Source organism: Colletotrichum godetiae (assembly GCF_030913485.1).
Source record: "Colletotrichum godetiae strain CBS 193.32 chromosome Unknown BDP55scaffold_68, whole genome shotgun sequence".
NCBI lineage: Eukaryota > Fungi > Ascomycota > Sordariomycetes > Glomerellales > Glomerellaceae > Colletotrichum > Colletotrichum godetiae.
The window spans coordinates 56,302-72,769 of record NW_026851316.1 but is presented as its reverse complement, the minus strand read 5'-3'; the positions used below and the strand labels follow the sequence as shown (position 1 = coordinate 72,769).

General features: G+C 54.7%; 6 protein-coding genes across 6 annotated transcripts; 3 read left to right on the top strand and 3 right to left on the bottom strand.

Annotated features, from left to right (window-relative positions):
- The first annotated feature begins 204 nt into the window (after nt 1-204).
- BDP55DRAFT_681410 (uncharacterized protein) lies at nt 205-2,407 on the top strand. The gene is made up of 2 exons (XM_060576186.1): nt 205-563; nt 620-2,407. The coding sequence occupies exons 1-2, from the start codon at nt 351-353 to the stop codon at nt 2,180-2,182; spliced, it is 1,776 nt and encodes a 591-aa protein (XP_060423585.1). The 5' UTR covers nt 205-350; the 3' UTR covers nt 2,183-2,407.
- Nucleotides 2,408-3,734: 1,327 nt separating this feature from the next.
- BDP55DRAFT_564282 (uncharacterized protein) lies at nt 3,735-5,222 on the top strand (the record flags this gene model as incomplete). Its single annotated transcript, XM_060570318.1, has 1 exon — nt 3,735-5,222. A coding segment is annotated over one exon (1,488 nt), but the record flags the coding sequence as incomplete, so codon positions are not given.
- A 137-nt stretch (nt 5,223-5,359) lies between these two features.
- BDP55DRAFT_372690 (uncharacterized protein) lies at nt 5,360-7,291 on the bottom strand. Its single transcript, XM_060567112.1, has 3 exons — nt 7,043-7,291; nt 5,465-6,858; nt 5,360-5,413 (listed from the first exon to the last, which is right to left on the bottom strand). The coding sequence occupies exons 1-2, from the start codon at nt 7,115-7,117 to the stop codon at nt 5,632-5,634; spliced, it is 1,302 nt and encodes a 433-aa protein (XP_060423583.1). The 5' UTR covers nt 7,118-7,291; the 3' UTR covers nt 5,360-5,413; nt 5,465-5,631.
- Nucleotides 7,292-7,989: 698 nt separating this feature from the next.
- BDP55DRAFT_372444 (kinase-like domain-containing protein) lies at nt 7,990-9,764 on the bottom strand. Its single transcript, XM_060567109.1, has 2 exons — nt 9,395-9,764; nt 7,990-9,327 (listed from the first exon to the last, which is right to left on the bottom strand). Exons 1-2 carry the CDS (start codon nt 9,578-9,580, stop codon nt 8,245-8,247), a joined length of 1,269 nt encoding a protein of 422 aa, XP_060423582.1. The 5' UTR covers nt 9,581-9,764; the 3' UTR covers nt 7,990-8,244.
- Nucleotides 9,765-11,629: 1,865 nt separating this feature from the next.
- Nucleotides 11,630-12,308, bottom strand: BDP55DRAFT_698102 (peptidyl-tRNA hydrolase domain-containing protein; the record flags this gene model as incomplete). Its single annotated transcript, XM_060577753.1, has 3 exons — nt 11,630-11,711; nt 11,766-12,026; nt 12,076-12,308. 3 exons carry the CDS (start codon nt 12,306-12,308, stop codon nt 11,630-11,632), a joined length of 576 nt encoding a protein of 191 aa, XP_060423581.1.
- A 1,330-nt stretch (nt 12,309-13,638) lies between these two features.
- BDP55DRAFT_564387 (uncharacterized protein) lies at nt 13,639-16,372 on the top strand (the record flags this gene model as incomplete). The annotated part of the gene is made up of 3 exons (XM_060570328.1): nt 13,639-14,869; nt 14,924-15,103; nt 15,156-16,372. The coding sequence occupies 3 exons, from the start codon at nt 13,639-13,641 to the stop codon at nt 16,370-16,372; spliced, it is 2,628 nt and encodes an 875-aa protein (XP_060423580.1).
- Between the last annotated feature and the right edge of the window lie 96 nt (nt 16,373-16,468).

Below are 16,468 nucleotides of genomic sequence, written 5' to 3'. Positions count from 1 at the left end.
GCCAGACACCGTCCTCACTTGTCCACGTGCAGGTATCTGATGAAAAGCCAAGTATGGACCGGGATGCGGCGGTTATCCGGGGCCTGGTCCGGGCGAATCGAATCCACCACGTGGGATGAACCCGGTAATTAATAGGGAACTAAGACCCCACGCCGGACCCCGTTGATCTGTACGACGGCAACGGAATTACGCAGCCATCTCGGCCGATTGACATCTTATCAGCGTCGTCAGCTCTGATCTCTCAAATTAATGCTTTGCAGACACATTGAGTTCGGTATTCGTCTGAAAACCAGAATGCGTCGCAGGCGACAAGGCAACTCTCTTGCCCATCATTGTCCACCTTCGCGAACATGATGATGCCTGAAATAGCACCAAATCCGTTTTCCTGGCATCGGGGGTTCAAGTCAAAGATTGGGACGCAAAGCAGCATGTGGGATGGCGAAGCTCAACACCGCCGCCAAAGCCCGGCCGCAAGGTCAGGTCAATGTTGTGCCGCTGTTGTGAAGTTTACCTTCCCCGTGATTATCTTCATGGGCATTTTTGGCTTCGTCTTGACGAATTTTGTATAGATCTACCAGTCTCTTATACTCTTACGGTACCGCTAATATGACCTTCACAGTTTCCTGCAGAGTTTAGACACTTCATCCACGGAAGCGATACAGAAAGAAGAATCTCCGGCACGGACCTGGAACACCTCGTGAGTCCAACTCATGTTGACAAAGGAGGCTCTCGCCGACTGCGACTCTTCATGCCCGCCGATGGACCAAACATCAATCTCTGCAAGACAGTCTTGTCAGCCGTCGCGCTGGGCTACCCCATGCCGACGCTTCTGAACTGGAACGGGGAATTCAACAGACCCGACTGGCACTTTGGCGGGTCTCACATTGCGAAGCTCGAGTCGCTTTTGGCGGTCATTGATGCGCTTTACGAAAGGGATGACGGGGATGATATGAATGAGAATGACCTTGTTCTTCTTGTGGACGCCTATGATATCTGGTTTCAACTCCCCCCTTCGGTCTTAATCGAGCGCTTCCATCACTTGAATCGTAAAGCCAATCTCCGGGTGCAGAAGCAGTGGGAGGAGAGTAGCATGAATGGCGGTTTCCCGATTAGCCCCCCGACACAGAACATCATCGTCACTACGGCCAAGGATTGCCAGCCGGACTGGGAGTCAGGGTCCGATCCGCGGTACGACTACTGGCCTGAATCGCCCCTACCACGAGACTTCTACGGGGAGAAGACTGGTCAGGTGCTACCTTATATGTTTGATTCCGCGAGGAAGTACAAGAAGATTCGGCCCCGATGCGTCAATAGCGGAATGATCATGGGCACCATCGGCTCTCTACGGGGCGCTTTGCGAAGGAGTAAAGAGAAGATCGACAAGGCCGCCGCGAGCGGACGGCAGCTCTGGAGTGACCAGGCGCTCTTTGCGGAGGTCATTGGGGATCAGGAGGTCTGGCGCCACTGGGTCCGGGGCCTATCTTCAACGTGGAATGGGTTCGTTTCTCAAGAGCATCTTGAGAGCATGCCGAAGAAGGTGCGGCAGATTGCAGACGCGGCGCTGGCAGGTGAAAAGTTCGAATTTGGAATCGGGCTGGATTATGAATTTGCCACGATCCCGCCTACCTGCTCCTCCGAAGACGACGGGTACTTTGTGGAGCTTGGCGACGTTGAGGCGGTCAAGAGAGAGTCTGAAAAGGCAGGAGTCCCAGGCGATGTGAGGGTACAGGGCATCCCAGAGGAGTTACGAGACGTTCCTCGGCCTCTTCCCGGGCATAGCTGGGGTAACGTCTCGCTCTACACCGACTTCTTCTTTGGTACAGCGCCTGTGGGCATACATCACAACGCATACATCTTCGGCTTGAAGAAGTGGCGTTTGGAGAACTGGTGGAGTCTGACGTGGTTTTACCCTCACTTGCGCGATCTCGTAATGGGGGCTCTCGATGCGAACCGGAAGTTGATACCTCTAGCGAGACCTCTTACTCGCGGTGACAGCGGAAACGAGATGGTTTACTGGGCGGCGGAGGAAGAGATGAATGGAAAGAAGAGCGTTAGGATTTATGACGGATCGAAAAAGCCGGGGAACTTTTCATCCATTGGTTGGGATGGAATATGCCAGAAAGGAGATGAGGAGTGGTATGATGTGCTGTTTGGAGACGGAAAGGGGCCGCTGAAGGTGTGAGGTATGCAGTGAGAGACGCATTAATGAACTGTCAACTTGGCGATGGCAGGACAAATCCATCTCTTTCTTGGAACCTGCCTTTCGACTAGTAGTTGGTAAAACTATGCTTCTTTTTGTTGACCGAACATCTGATCGTGATCTTCGCCGTAGGCCCTTCCACAGATAGCTTCTTCAATTTATGGAAGACCTGAAGCGGAAGCTTCGTCTGACCCTCCTCTTGCTTCATTGTCACGGCGTATCATAGCAATCTCATGTTCTTTTGAATTCATATTTCGACTAATCGTGTGCTGGGCATAGTGTTACTTCGCCATAGCCAACATCGCTGCGCCCGAAGGTGAAGAGTGACCGATCGTATTAAACTGCCTTGCATTGGACTGAGCCAACTTACATCGTATTGATGGCGAGGGTCTCTTCAAAGGAGAACTTAATATCTTCCCCTATCGAGCCTTAGCATTTACTCTTACCTACACTCTATATTTCTCGACAAGGTCATATCTCTATGGTTCAGTCAGCCTAGACAAGCTGTGAGATGGCTGTGAGCTGCTACTACAAACCGCCGGAGCATCCGCCTGCAGAGTCATCACGAGGGACAACAAATATCATGCTTAGTCCAATTCATCTAATCAATGCAGGTCAAGAGTACTTCAAAGTCTCAATGGCCTCCTCACACTCACCATGAGCTTTGGTGCGAGGACGAAGTAACAGAGACATTAAACGTATCCAAACGCCTCTGCCGTGCCAAGCTGGAAGGTCCCGAATATGCCCCAACCAATTGACGGCGATCACCAACGCATGAGGCTATGTCGATAGAAAAAAAGGGAGGTTGATCTAGAGACCTCGTTTTCGCATCGTGGTAGGTAAATGCTCGGGACAACCGGTAATGAATGTAGACTCCAGCTCCTATACACAATGACGGAGACAGCCCGTGATCATCCAATCGGGACCGCATGCGACGTAGAACAATCGATGGAACAATGAGGAGAGACCCGCGTAGATGGTCTAGTTGAATGGATGGCATATACCTGCATTAGGCATGTTGTCGTATCTGACCCTGTCTTATTGGTTCGCTCCGTGGTTTCTTGGCGTGAATAAGCCCCCCCCGTAATGCGACGATACGATGCTTGTGGGCATAATCGGATCCGAAAGACCTTAGGGGGAGGCGGCGCAATAGGCCTGTACTTGGGTACTTGCTTGAGTGGCAATGCTGCATCTTAGGGTAGATCATTTCGTAGTCGCGATGAGGCTCTATGTGGTTGTCGATTTGTATAAGTTGACTACATCTCTCTGCTGATGAGGTGCTTTATTTCTCTCAACAGTCAAGGACATCATTCACTCACTCAAGCTTCCTCCTCGTCCTGTTCCCCTAATAACAACTCACCCTCTTTTCTACTCACAAACTCGAAACTTCTGAGCATCGCTAGTCTCAGAATGAAGCAAGTCAACATCTTCACCGCGGCCATGGTAGCCTACATGGCCCAGCTCGTCGTAAGTTCCCCCTCCCTAACCCTCTACAACCGCAACACTCCATCTCACCTCCGAAATCTAGGCCTCAGCCGCCACCGTCGCAGACTCCCAGAACGTCACGGCCCCAGACTTCATCGGCAAAGCAGCCACATCCCAACCCCTGCGCCCCAAAGAACGCTTCTCCCCAGACGCCCTCCACGCCCACATTGACGGCGGCAACACCCGAAGCGACGACTACATGGGGCCCCTCGGCGTCTCATCCGTCGCCTCCTCGGCCGCCGTTCAAACAGGCTACATGTTCTGGGAGAACAGCACGAGCCTCCTCGTCGCAATGGAGTGCGTTTCGTCTCAGGCGCCCATCGGCTTCTGCCTCGCGGCGGTAGACCCCGAGACCATGGACGTGTTGACGCAGTGGACCGCTCCCGCGGGCCGCACCGCCATCTCGACTTACTGGCAAGTCGTCGACAACCACGTCGTCATGCCCACCCTCGAAGGCTTCATCGTAGAGATCCAACGCTTCGGCACGGGCGCCTCGACTACCTTCACCCAGGTCCGCGAGATCGACGTCTCAGCTCGTCTCCCATCGGGCTCCATCATCGCCATGGCGGGCTACACGGACGACGACAACCTCTGGTTCGTCGCCACCCCTGCACCGCTCGTCGGTCTCCAGGGAACCAACACCACCACCGTAGGCTACGTCCAGCGCGACGGCACAATCTTCAGCGCGTCTCTGGACAACGAAATCGTCGAAAACGGCATGGCCGTCAACGGGAAAAACATCTACATCATTACAGGCCCCGCCGGCCCCGAAGACCACGCCGACGCCAGCGGCCACTTCTACGCCTTCCAAGCGGACACCGCCAACGGCGGCGGCGTCATCGCGGCCTGGGACGAGACGTACCTCGCCGGAAGCGGCATCAAGCCCGGCGGTCTCTCCCGCGGCTCCGGCGCGACGCCGGGCTTGCTCGGACAAAAGTACATCGCCATGACGGACAACGCCGACTCGCAAATCAACCTCAACGTCTACCGCCAGGCCTCCGCCATGACCGAGGGCCAGAACTCGAGCTTCGTCTGCTCTGTCCCGCTCTTCGAACCGGGCGCGAGTCTCAACGAGGCGTCGCTGACGACGCACTTTGACGGCACGACGTACAGCGCCATCATTGGCAACTGCTACAACTCGCCTTCCTTCCTGGACGTCAGCGACGACGATATCAACGGCAGCTTCAACAACCTCACACAAGTTGCTACCGGCGTCGCGCGCGTGCGGGTGAATGCCGATGAGAGCTGCGAGCTGGTGTGGGATCTGCCCATTGTCGCGACCATGGTTACTCTATCGACGACTAACGGTATCTTGTACGCGTACACGCAGGATCGGGAGCTCGCTGTGGGCGGGGAGTATGTGTGGTACATTGTAGCGTATGATTATGTTTCTGGCCAGGAGATTTGGCGCAAGAGGGTTGGTGCTGGTGGTGTGTACAACCCTGGCCCGTCGCATCTTCAGCTTGGTGCGAATGGAAGGATTTACGAGGGTATTGTTGGTGGTGTTGCCTGGGTTGAGGATTCTCCTTCTGCTTAGGTGGAATTCCCCTCATTGCTGGTGTTTCTGGTGAGAGAAGCTACTTGGCATCGTCAGTTACTGTATGGTGTTGAGATTCTCCAGAGGCGGCAGAGCTATGTAGATGGAAGGGTTGCTCGATTCCACGCATGAGAGATGATAGATCGCTTACTGTCCCGTTAATCCAAATCCTTCACCACAACTTTCTGCTTCTGAGGACGATTAGAATAATCTCTGAAAGGGTGTCGTGAGGTTATACTTACATGAGTCTAGCCAAGATTGGCATCAACCTTGTGACGATCCCGAGTATGGATCCGAGTAGAAAGGTTAACCACCTTAGCGCCATGTAGAAAGCAGAAACCATCCCACTTCCACCCTGTCAACCTAAACATACAATCGCTGTATAGAACAAGAGTCTCATCCTAACTCATCAACTCTCAGTCCAGTCAAACTCCTTGATAGCCCACGCCATCTTCGGCCACCACTCCCTCGGCAAGAAACTCATCACCCCATCAAACTCCTTCTCAGCCGCCCCCTGCGCCCACCAAAGATGCGTCGCCCTCCTCAACAGCATGAAAAAGTACCCCACGATAGCCAGCGTCCTCGGATCCTGCGCCTCCAGCAACTCAACGAGCCGCGAGGGCACATGCGCAGGAAACCGCAACAGATCCCGCTGCAAAGCTGATCTCTCGATCCTATCGAGACTATCGACGGCAATACGATACGCTTCCACCGTTTCCGGCTCCATCTTGTCTTCGTCGAGGTCTTCCACGAGGAAATCAAACGTCCCCGGCCTTCCTGGCCCCAGCGTCTCCTTCTGCTGCTCCGAGGTCTGCCGCTCCGGTTTATATAGGTGCCCTATCCTACTACTCCGGATCCCGGGCAGAGCGACCTTCAACAGTGCGTTGACGTTCCGAAAGGGCGTGAACCAGTGATGCGGGACCCGGAACCCCGCCTCCGCCCCCGCCCGCTCTCCTGCTTCCGCCTCCGAACCACTGCTGCTGCTACTGCTGCTGCTATCAAGGAACGACTGGTTCGCGCTGGTGTGGAACATGATAATAGTACACGTCGCCATCACGACAGGGGCATTCTGCGCGTTAATCCCCTCACGCACAATCTGTTTCGAGTGCGCCTCGATGGCCCTCGCCATATACGCATGCGAGGCCTCTGACACGGCTACAGCCTGACTGCTACTTACACCCTTACTGCTGCCGCCGCTATCATCCATCACCGAGGACCGTCGGAGGTGAAACGCCGCAAATCCGAGAACAGCGTCCATGAGCGTGTTATCCGTCACGGCAAGGTCCGTAATCCAACTCGACCAGCTTTGTTGGTCAGCCGAGGGGTACGCGGCCGTCATGTCCAGGTAGTGGCGGAAGAAGCGCGCCTTGAGGCTGTCGGTCATCGTGTCCACTAGTACGGGGGGGCTGCTCGGACGTATCAGCGTCAGGGATGTGACTGATAATACTGTGGACGAGGACGACGACAACGCCAACGACGACGCCGATGTAGACGCCGATGTTGAGGATGACGATAATATGAGTGGTGGCGCCGGCGGGAGAGTGGGTTTCAGGCTGAAGCGGGATTGCAAATCGATAAAATCACACCGCAGGTTTGCCTTTGTGCAACCTCCACAGGCGGGACGGGCCTCATCGCACTTTTTGTGTATGGTCAGTACTGTACTTGTGTATGAGGTAGGCATGGAGTAGGTAGGCAGGGAGAAAACTGAGAACCATGTTTCCCGTAAAACCTCCCGCACCCGGGACGGGGTCGTAGGTCGTGGGACACGGTGGCTCACGGTGGTTCGTATGGACCATGATCGGGCGTCGTTAAGAGCTCACCTTGATTCGCCGCGTCTTGCAGCGCCTGCAACCGAGTCTCGACTTGTGATGGGCTCGTCTGATTCTCTCCGTCATTACGACCGACCGGGTAAGATATTGTGGATCTTCGGCTGTTTGTAGCCAGTATCGGGTCTAGAATCCTTCTGGAAAGATACACACACGCGAAAGGACAAGCAGGAATAAGCAAGAAAGAACGTGGCCACTGAGATGTGACGGGAGTGAGGGAGGAGAGTCTGTGGGAGGATGGATAGCAGAAGGAAGGGGGGGGGGGGGGGGGGGGGCGTCGTCGCTCAGATGCCGGAACGCTGCGTCGATGCTTAGACCCGGTTCCGGCCAATGGGAGACGTCGGAATACGGTGTTGGATAGATCCTAGGACTAGTAGCGACATCCCATCTTAATCAAACTCTATCCCTACCGCCGATCTGTACTGACCTACTCTATCTTACGTATGGGTAAACGACTCTCATGTCAGGCTTTCTTGTGGCTTGGTGATCATAAGTAAGCTTGAAATGTCCTTCGTTTGTTTCGGAGGTTCCCTCTTGCTACTCATTCTTGTTTCCTGCAGTGCTTGTACCCAAAGCTGTAAGATGACCGAGACATCATCCGATGTACCTACGGATAAACTCCTCATCAGTTTGTTGCCCTACACGAGTGGCTGTCTCACTGGATTAATCTGGAATATCACATTTTGAGAGGTTCTGCTTTCCTTCATATCGTTCCCATTAAAATAGGCCGTGTGTTCGGAGTCCTGTTCTCGATATATGCCTATAGGAAGTCGCCTGCACATCAAAACGTAAAGAAAAGTAAAGGGGTGGTTCCGCGAATCAGCCACCCATCCGTTGTGTGTGTATCGTCCAATGACGGAGCCAGTCCGCGGACATCAACCCGAGGTATCTTGTTTTCCTGCCATTTCTCCCGTCATCCAATTCTTTGTCGTCCCCAAGCTCATGCTCTCCTCATGAAGCCATATGTTGTCAGACACGATGCGATCCGACATAGGATCCGACCGCTTTGCTGCACGGCCGCCTCGCATGTTGGCAAACAGACCTTTCAGAGTCTCTTTGCGCAGACAGTTGAGGCCTGAAGGAGCGTGAAATCCACCAAGAGAATCCAGTGCTGCTGCAAGGAAGCTCATGTCTGCATCACGCTTCTCCTCGTTGGGGACCGTTATCTTCACACATGGTACCACATTACGACGAGGCTATCGCCGCAAGGCTGGACCACTCCACAGTCCCTTGCTCGTCTCCACGACCTTGTTCTGTTCACTGCCTGGCCGCAAACTTGCTGGGACACTGCTGGGTGCTGGACCTGCGTCGGACATGACCACATCATTTTGGCTGTCAGCTTCGGGTTGCGTTCCGTAGCCTGAGTCCTTGTGGCCTCCATTGCCGAGGCTGATGGCGCTATCGTCCTTCCTTGCGTTTTGCTGGGTCTTGAGGGCCGCAGCGCCACGGCCAGGCTCTCTCGACTTGGCACCATCCATCAGGTTGCTCTGGCCCTCGCGAAGCTTGTTGATGGCCCGAACTGTGTCAATTGCAGCATGCAGTGTCCTACGAGCATTAAAGTTCTTCTTGACGGTGGGCAGCAAGTTCTGGCCTTCGCCCTCGCCGTTGTTGAGGTAGCCGGCAACGAAGGGGTGTTGCAGGGCTTCGTGCGCCGTCATACGCTTATTCGGATCAATGGTGAGGCAGCGACGGATGAAATCCTTGGCGTGGTCGGAAACACCCCGCCAGTAGTCGAAGGGGGTGAAGCTGTAGTCGGCGTTCAAGATGGCTTGCATCTCCTCGAAATCGCTGTCGCGGTCGAATGGCGTATAACCGCACAGAAGGAAATAAGTGATGACGCCGAGCGCCCATACATCTACAGGCTTGCCGTGACCAATCTTCTTGAAGATCTCGGGGGCCATGTAGCCAGGGGTACCGCACGTCGTGGTCAGCACATGGAACTGCTCCTCATCCATAATGCGGCTCAGTCCGAAATCGGCAATCAGGAGGTCTGCGTTGTCTTCTGGTGTGCGGAAAAGGAGGTTCTCGGGCTTCAGATCGCGATGGACGATGCCGTGGTCGTGCAGATAAGCAACGGCGGAGAGCGTCGCCCGGATAAGATCTGCGGCGTCGGATTCGTAGTATGAGCCTTTGCGGCAGATGCGATCGAAAAGCTCGCCGCCGAGAGCCAGGTCGGTTACGAGGTAGAGATTATTCATCGTCTCGAAGTAGTCGACGAGTGTCAGGATGTTCTGGTGGCCCATGGAGACCTTTTTTAGGACTGCGATTTCATTGCGGACCTGTGAGAGGGGTTGCACGTCAGCGTCGTCGGTCACCCATACAGAAGACTGCGGATTAAGAACGTACCATGTGCTCTCGGCCAGCCATCAATCGCTTGTTGATGACTTTTGCGGCATAGTAGCGACCAGTGTCAATGTGAACGCACTCCTTGACGACGGAGTAGGAACCGGCGCCCAGCGTCTTGCCAACTTTGTACCTGCAGGGCTGGACCTGAGGTGACGGAGATGCGCCGTTGGCGCCGTTGGAAGCCATTGCTGTGGCCAAAAGACGGTGTGATAAGGCTGTTGGAGGGGCGAAAGAATCGAGGCCACGAGCGTCGCCCAACGTTCGAGGAGGGTCAGGCGATGGCTCGGGAGATAAAGGTCGGTCGGGGGTTGCGGTCGCGAGATCAAAGGGTTGGCGGGGTAAGCAGATGGCGAAGATCGGTCGGCGGTTTTTGGGGGGCGGTTAGCCTCACTCGACGTAGCTAGGGCCGAGATTACAGGTTGGTTCGACAGTGGTAGGGCGAACAAGACAAGCTGCGCGATTGTCTTGGAAGAGGTTTGTCTCGGTATACAAGTCGTGGAAGAAAAGAAAAATCGAGGCTCGATGTGAAAGTTGGAATAATTTGGCCAAGATTGCTCAAAGGAGCACGCAGCTGACAAAGTGGGCACGGCAGGTGTTTGGCTGGATTATTGGGCTGATTTGATGATCGACGGTCCCTGGTCGTGTTGACTGCCCCTTGGGAGGGTCTCGCGGGGCCAGTGTGAATTGGATGCAAGGATCAAATCGGCACACAGCAGATAGATGAAGGGGGTGATGTGCTGTCACTATGACGCTGTGTCGTAGATCAAATTGACGGTCGTCGAGCACGCGATGGTCGATAGACAGAAGAGACGGTGTTGGAGGAATTCGGTATCCAAAGACGACGACGGGAGGAAGTAGGAGTGAAAAAGAAGGAGTACCTAAGGAAAACGAAGGATTCGAGGTTGCGGAGATAGACTGGATGGGAAAGAGACGAACAAGTGGACCATACGCCGCTACACCAAAAGATACGGACACTAGGGGCACCTTAGCATCTTTGCACCACATGCACCACATGCGCCAGGTCGTTCAGCTCGAGACATCAGGGACTCTCACTCTTACTTGAGCATGGAGGGAGGTCCCGCAACTCGGAGACAGCTCACTGACAATATACCCAGCACAGGAGCTTCGGCTCTATTCCTGACCACTGATCGTTTGAGAATCGCTCCCCGCTCTGTCGAGGAATCTCCCCCTCGTCCCCCTTCATACGTGTATTTCTTTCCACGACAATTTATCGTTATGATGCGACCCATTCAGGATGGGGTGCTGGACGGATGCTGACGGCCTGACGAGGCGGCCCGGGCCCAGCCATGGGAACTGGGGTCCCCACCCCAGCTGGCAACTGCTCGATGAGAGAGAGCGCTCCAGGTTCCACCTCATTATTCAAAACCGCCCCCAACCGGTCCGTCAGCTCTCCAGCACCTTTTCTTGGCCAGGTATCCGTAGGGTTTCCAGCCTTCATCGTGCAATGAGGTAAGCAGATGGAGAGACTCCAGATTGTCTAAGGCTGGATTGCGAACGGCTCAGAGTTCTGGCAGGCCCAGACACCACCACGGATTGATCTGAGGTGTTCCTGTACAAGTCAAATATTGACTCTCTGAGTATCTACATTACATTTTTTGTATGAAAACGTACACATATCCGTACATCTACCCATATCCAACATAGACGGCGCAGAGCTCGCTGCTGTCTTAATATTAAGCACCCACTATCCGTCCAGCCTGATTCTGCCCGCATAAACATCGACAATTTCCCCCAAGCCTAATGCTGCGTGCTGTGTAACCTTGAGGTATGAAGTCTCCTTGAAGAATTTCTCTACTCTCTACCAGATCGTCAATGTGGAGGCTCTTAACGAAGAAGCCGAACCAAGGTTGAAAGGTGAATCCAATCCTCGGCACATGCTCTGGAGATGCCGTTTTTTGAGTCAAAGTTCAGGGTCCAGGCCTAAACCCCTCTTGTTTGCCAGCCGGCCGTACTTTGGTGCTTGGCCGGCTCTGGACCTTACCCCACCAATGTCTCCTCTACATGTACGTCGACCGGCTGGCGGTCTGGTGTTTGCATGTCTCGGTTCCGCCAACTTTGTTATCTGGGCAGAGAAAGCGGCTGGGCAAGCAGCAACGGCAAGCTTGGTGCCACGACTCAACCCCCATCTGCTGGGCGACCAAAACTCACCCCCTTTTCGCCGGTCCGAAAACCAGATATGAATCACATCCAGGCATTGAGCCATTCCTGGCCTGCTCAGTCAAAAGAACGCCGATTTTGCTTCTTGGAGCTCATTTGTTTCTTCTGTCTCAGTCGCCCCTCATTGAAAGATTTGGCTCTACGCGCCTTGTTAGTCCCAATGGGTGCATTGGCAGCTGGAAAGACGACTCACATCTCAGCATGTTTCTTCTTCTTGTCGGGACTTGTTTCGCCAGGGACTGTTTCTTGGTATATCTTTATGATCTCGTCGATAAGCTTTTGCTGGTTTTCTTCCGAGTTGGCGTCCCTCTGGCGATGCGTTTGGGCTTGGAATGTTAGAGAGTCCGACCTGGCTGTGTAGTATTTTGATCCTCTGATGCTTTGGTGTAACAATTTTGGCAAGACTGGTAATATGTCTTTGATTGGCCAAACAGTGACTGCTTTGCTCTCAGTTCTATCGTAAAATTAGCAAAAGATCTGCAGTAGATATGCGGAGTGCCTACTTGTTAACGTGCTGGCCGCCGGGACCGCTGGAGCGAGCATAAGTTGTTTGCCCCTTGGGAAGTTGGCTGCCGTTGAAAGATTTGTGCCATGATCGTGCCTTTTCCAACTCTTCAGGATCAAAGTCTGCCTCGAAAGCTTGGAAGCGAGCCCAGCGGACAGGCTGCAGGGGTTGGATGAAATGACTTGCTGATGTTGGACGGACAGATCGAAACAGACTTGTCACGAATTTCATTGTGACGGGAGACTAGCTTTCGGCTAGGAAAGGAAGATATCAAGCTGATAGCAGTGAAGTTTCAGACGAATGTCCATCTGAATAGGTAAACCATGTGAGAGCAGATTGAATCTCGACTGGAGAAAACAGAAAATTATTTGCAGAACTGTCTGATCTGGCTTGGATAGCAGTCATCATCCTTGATCATAGACAGACTAAGAGAGAGTGTGTGGACCTGAGCCTAAGGTTTCGTGACGGATGATGTACGGTGTTTAGAAGAAGAACACTGTGGAGACAACACGGTATCCAAATCAGGATAAGCGCGACCAAGCTGCCAGATGAAGCTAGCGTCGGGCTGTGGGCTTCCAACCGTTTTTCCCACGGTGACATTGGTCAGGCCTCTTTCCCGTCCAGCGCGATCGGCCAGCCTTGCGGAGAGCAGAGCTTTGGCAGCGGGTGGATGGCACCTTCTTTCCCTCCCGCTCCTCACAGCGATTTTTTCGACTTTTCTCCCACGGGACCGTCCAGGCTCCACCATGTCGTTCGTACCTGAGCTTTTTAACCTTTTTTCCCTTCCACCGCACACACACTTTCACGCGACACCGCCGCAGTAGCCACCAACCACATTTCGGTGCTCATGGCCTCAAGGTTCAACGTTTCTCCTGCATCCTCTTTCACCTCGCCTTTCTCCTACTGCTGAATCGACACCCCTTCCGCCCACCGCTGCATCAGGTCAGAGGAAATTAAGCTCCCGTCGCAGAGATTTCTGATTTCTCCGAGTCGACTCTTTCCACCTGCTGTCACAACCTTCAAAGGCTTTTTACCTTACGCTCCCGCCGCACCCACTTACCCATTTCTACTCATACCGCCCGGCGCCCACTCCCATCGGAGATTCCCCCGTGCCTGCAGCCTCTTTCTTTTGCGCCTGCTTCCTTCCTTCCATTCCCACCCCGCCTTCCTGCCACTCTGGGTTCTTTCCTCTCACGTTTGAGTCCCCAAACCAACCAACCAACCCAGACGTGCTTGCCTTGCCTCGCGCTTGCCCATAAGTACATGACGGCACTGCCGCGGTCCGACTGAATTTGCTGGAAACAAGGCGTCCGGTTGCCTCGTTTATCGCTGCTCCATTGACATAAAGCCCATTCTTTAACCCATTCGCTCACAAGCTTGTCTCGTCAACCTCACAAAAGCGTCTTCTGCCTGTTTCGCGCAAGCCTTGGCATTGTCGACATCAGCAAGCTTCCACAGCTGTCGTCGCATCGCCTACTCGCACCTTGAGGTCACTATCAACACCAATACTACTATTACTTTTACCACCGCCAACCAGTGCGCCAACACTCCAACAGCTTGAATGCCCGAACCGGAGGCCACCCCCGAGTTCCAGGCTACTGCTGCCGACCTCTCGCCTTACTGCCCATCTCCCCTCCACTCCGCCGCCCCAGCTGTTGTACCTGCTCTTCAGGATACTGCTGATATCCTTGATGCAATGTCCGCCCACACTAATGGAGTCGCTCATGGCGACCTAGACGCACCTGCACATACACCAATTTCGACCGAACCGTATGCGCAAGCTGCCGCAGACAACGCAGACGCCGAAGACGACGTCGACAGTCTGGACGATGCCTACGGAGAGGAAGAGGAGACACACACGGACAAGGTTCAGGAACAACAGATGGAGCCAGATGCCGGCGAGGATGATTATCTCAAGATCTTCGACTCTCCCCCCCGGGATGCGGATCAAGATGGCGCGGAAGAGGATGATGTATCAAAGGCACCAGAATCCATTCACAATTCCGCCGCTCCTGATTCTTTGACAAGCCCTTCGCAAGTGGCCCCCTCCACCGTCGCTGCCGCTGATTCCTCGTCGGCCAAAACTGCCGCTACTGCTGCTGCTGCCGCGGAACACTCTACAAAATCCGCGTCTTCCCAACCAGCTGCCGCCCACCCAGGAGCTGTCTCAAGCGCGCCTTATTCGACTGCCAACGGCGCCTCCTTCAACGCACGCAATGACAATGCCCCCGAGGATGACCCCGCCGTTGATATCTCTCGCCTCGTTGCTGAGATGACAGGCCAGGCAAGCGAGTCCAGCAACGACCAATCTTCCACAGGCTCTGCTCAGAACCATGATGCTCAGCCATCGTCCAACTTGACTTCGTCCGCGTCTGCCACTCTTCCTCCCAGACCTCCGCTGCCTCAACAGGCGGCTCCCACATACCCATCTGAAGACTATCGAGGCTTCCCTCCTCAGAACGCTGCTCCTCATGTCTCTCCAAACATGATCGCTCCGCCCACGCCAGGTCAACCCTCTACCTACGTAGCTGCGGGTGCTCCAGGTGCCCCGGGTACCGCATCCGACGTCTATGGCAGCCTCCCTCCTCCACCCGCCAACGGTTTGAATGCGGCCATGCCCATTACTTCAATGAACGCGCCTCCCTATCCCACTCCTGGGGGCTACCCCGCCGGCCAGACGGACGATACTGCTGACCGCCAGAACCTTTGGGACACCTTCGTAAACGACGAGCGCCGTTACATGGCTGATGCCAAATGGGATAAATTCCCCGATGGCTCACGCATCTTCATTGGTTCGCGCTCTCTCTCATCAGGCAGACCCGACGGCGCCATTGACTTCTTTTCAGGCAACCTGTCGAGCGAACGCGTTTCCAAGCGGGATGTCTTTGATATCTTCCACAGATACGGCCGTCTCGCCCAGATCTCACTCAAGTCCGCCTATGGCTTCGTCCAGTACCACAACTTAGAAGACGCTCAAGCTGCCATGGACAATCTGCAGGGCAGCGAGATTAAGGGTCGCAAGATTCGTAAGTAGCCTTCAACAACATGCGATGAGAAAAGCTTACTCACTTTTACTAGATCTGGAAATCTCACGCGCCCAGAAGAAGAAGGACGGCAACGAGAGAAACCGATCGCCAGACCGTGGTGGCCGTGGAGGTCGACAATCAGGACGCCAAGATCGTCAGGATCGCCATGACGGAGCCAACTCGCACCACGACAACCGTCGTAACCGCGATGATTACAGGCCGGGACGTAACAGCCCTCCCCGACGTGGCCATGGTCGTGAGGATAGTCACGGTCGGGATCGTTACCAGCATGACTCTCATGATCGCTCCCGTGGTCGCTCGCGGTCCCCGCAGGGATACGGCCACAGCCATACCGATGGATATCGTCGGCGCAGTCCCAGCCCGCCTGCAGCCTATGGTCGTCCTTCTGCAGCTGACGACCGTCTGGATATTCCTCGCCGCTATGGCAACCAGGTTCCTGATGTTCAGTTCTTGCTCCTCCAGGATCTTAGCCGCGACTTCATCACCTGGGTTCAACGCGGTTTTACCGATCGTGGCCTGAAGGTCGACGTCATGTTCCTCCACCCAAGCTTCCCTCGTGAGGCTATTGTTCAACGCCAAGTCATCGAAGGCGTACACGCCATTGTCGATCTCGACATACAGGCACAAAACATGGGTAAGATCCCGCTCCGAGTCTTTGACCGCTCCGGAGGCGTCAGTGCCCGATATGACGACTACCGAGACATCGACCCACCGATCGCGGCAGAGCTCGTCCTCCGGGCCAAGTCACAAGCTGTACCGGCGGCACCTTATCAGAATGCCCCGCCTCCTCAGCCTCAGTACCCGGGATACGGACAGCCTTATGGAGGGCAGCCCGTACTTCTTCATGCACCTGCTTATCACGGAGGCCAGGGGTCGCCACGTGGGCCTCCAGTCCAACAACCCCAACCCCCGGTTGGAGTGCCAGCCGACCTCGCCAGCATGATGAATGGCATCGATAATGCGACTTTGCAGCGGCTGTTGGTTAGCATGAACCCTCAAGGTGGTCCGGCGGCTGTCAACAATGCTGCCGGAGCTGCAAACGCTCAGCTACAAGCCCTCATGGGGGGTCTTCAGCAAGCGCCGCCTTCGGCACCAACGCAGCCTGCCTCGTATGGCGGACAGGCCTTTGCCCCCAATGGCGCGCCACCTTCAAATGGCCCGAACGGCCACCCCCCTGCAACTGGCGCCGGCGATTCTGCAGTTCAAGTCCAGAATATTATGGCACAACTGGCCAGATATCGGCAGTAACGTGTGCGATAGTGAGAGGTCAATTCACTGGGTCTTGATGAAGATATGATGCGGGAGGAGCTACTTTATTTGTTACCCGGCGTTACGGGCATGCAG

Excerpts from the sequence above, each read along its gene's own strand:
- BDP55DRAFT_372690 (XM_060567112.1), bottom strand. The coding sequence starts at position 7,117 with ATGACGGAGAGAATCAGACGAGCCCATCACAAGTCGAGACTCGGTTGC. Across the intron at positions 6,859-7,042 it reads GCAAGACGCGGCGAATCAAG|TGCGATGAGGCCCGTCCCGC; the intron begins GTGAGCTCTTAA and ends ATACACAAAAAG.
- BDP55DRAFT_372444 (XM_060567109.1), bottom strand. The coding sequence starts at position 9,580 with ATGGCTTCCAACGGCGCCAACGGCGCATCTCCGTCACCTCAGGTCCAG. Across the intron at positions 9,328-9,394 it reads TGGCTGGCCGAGAGCACATG|GTCCGCAATGAAATCGCAGT; the intron begins GTACGTTCTTAA and ends CCCCTCTCACAG.
- BDP55DRAFT_681410 (XM_060576186.1), top strand. The coding sequence starts at position 351 with ATGATGATGCCTGAAATAGCACCAAATCCGTTTTCCTGGCATCGGGGG. Across the intron at positions 564-619 it reads GCTTCGTCTTGACGAATTTT|TTTCCTGCAGAGTTTAGACA; the intron begins GTATAGATCTAC and ends TGACCTTCACAG.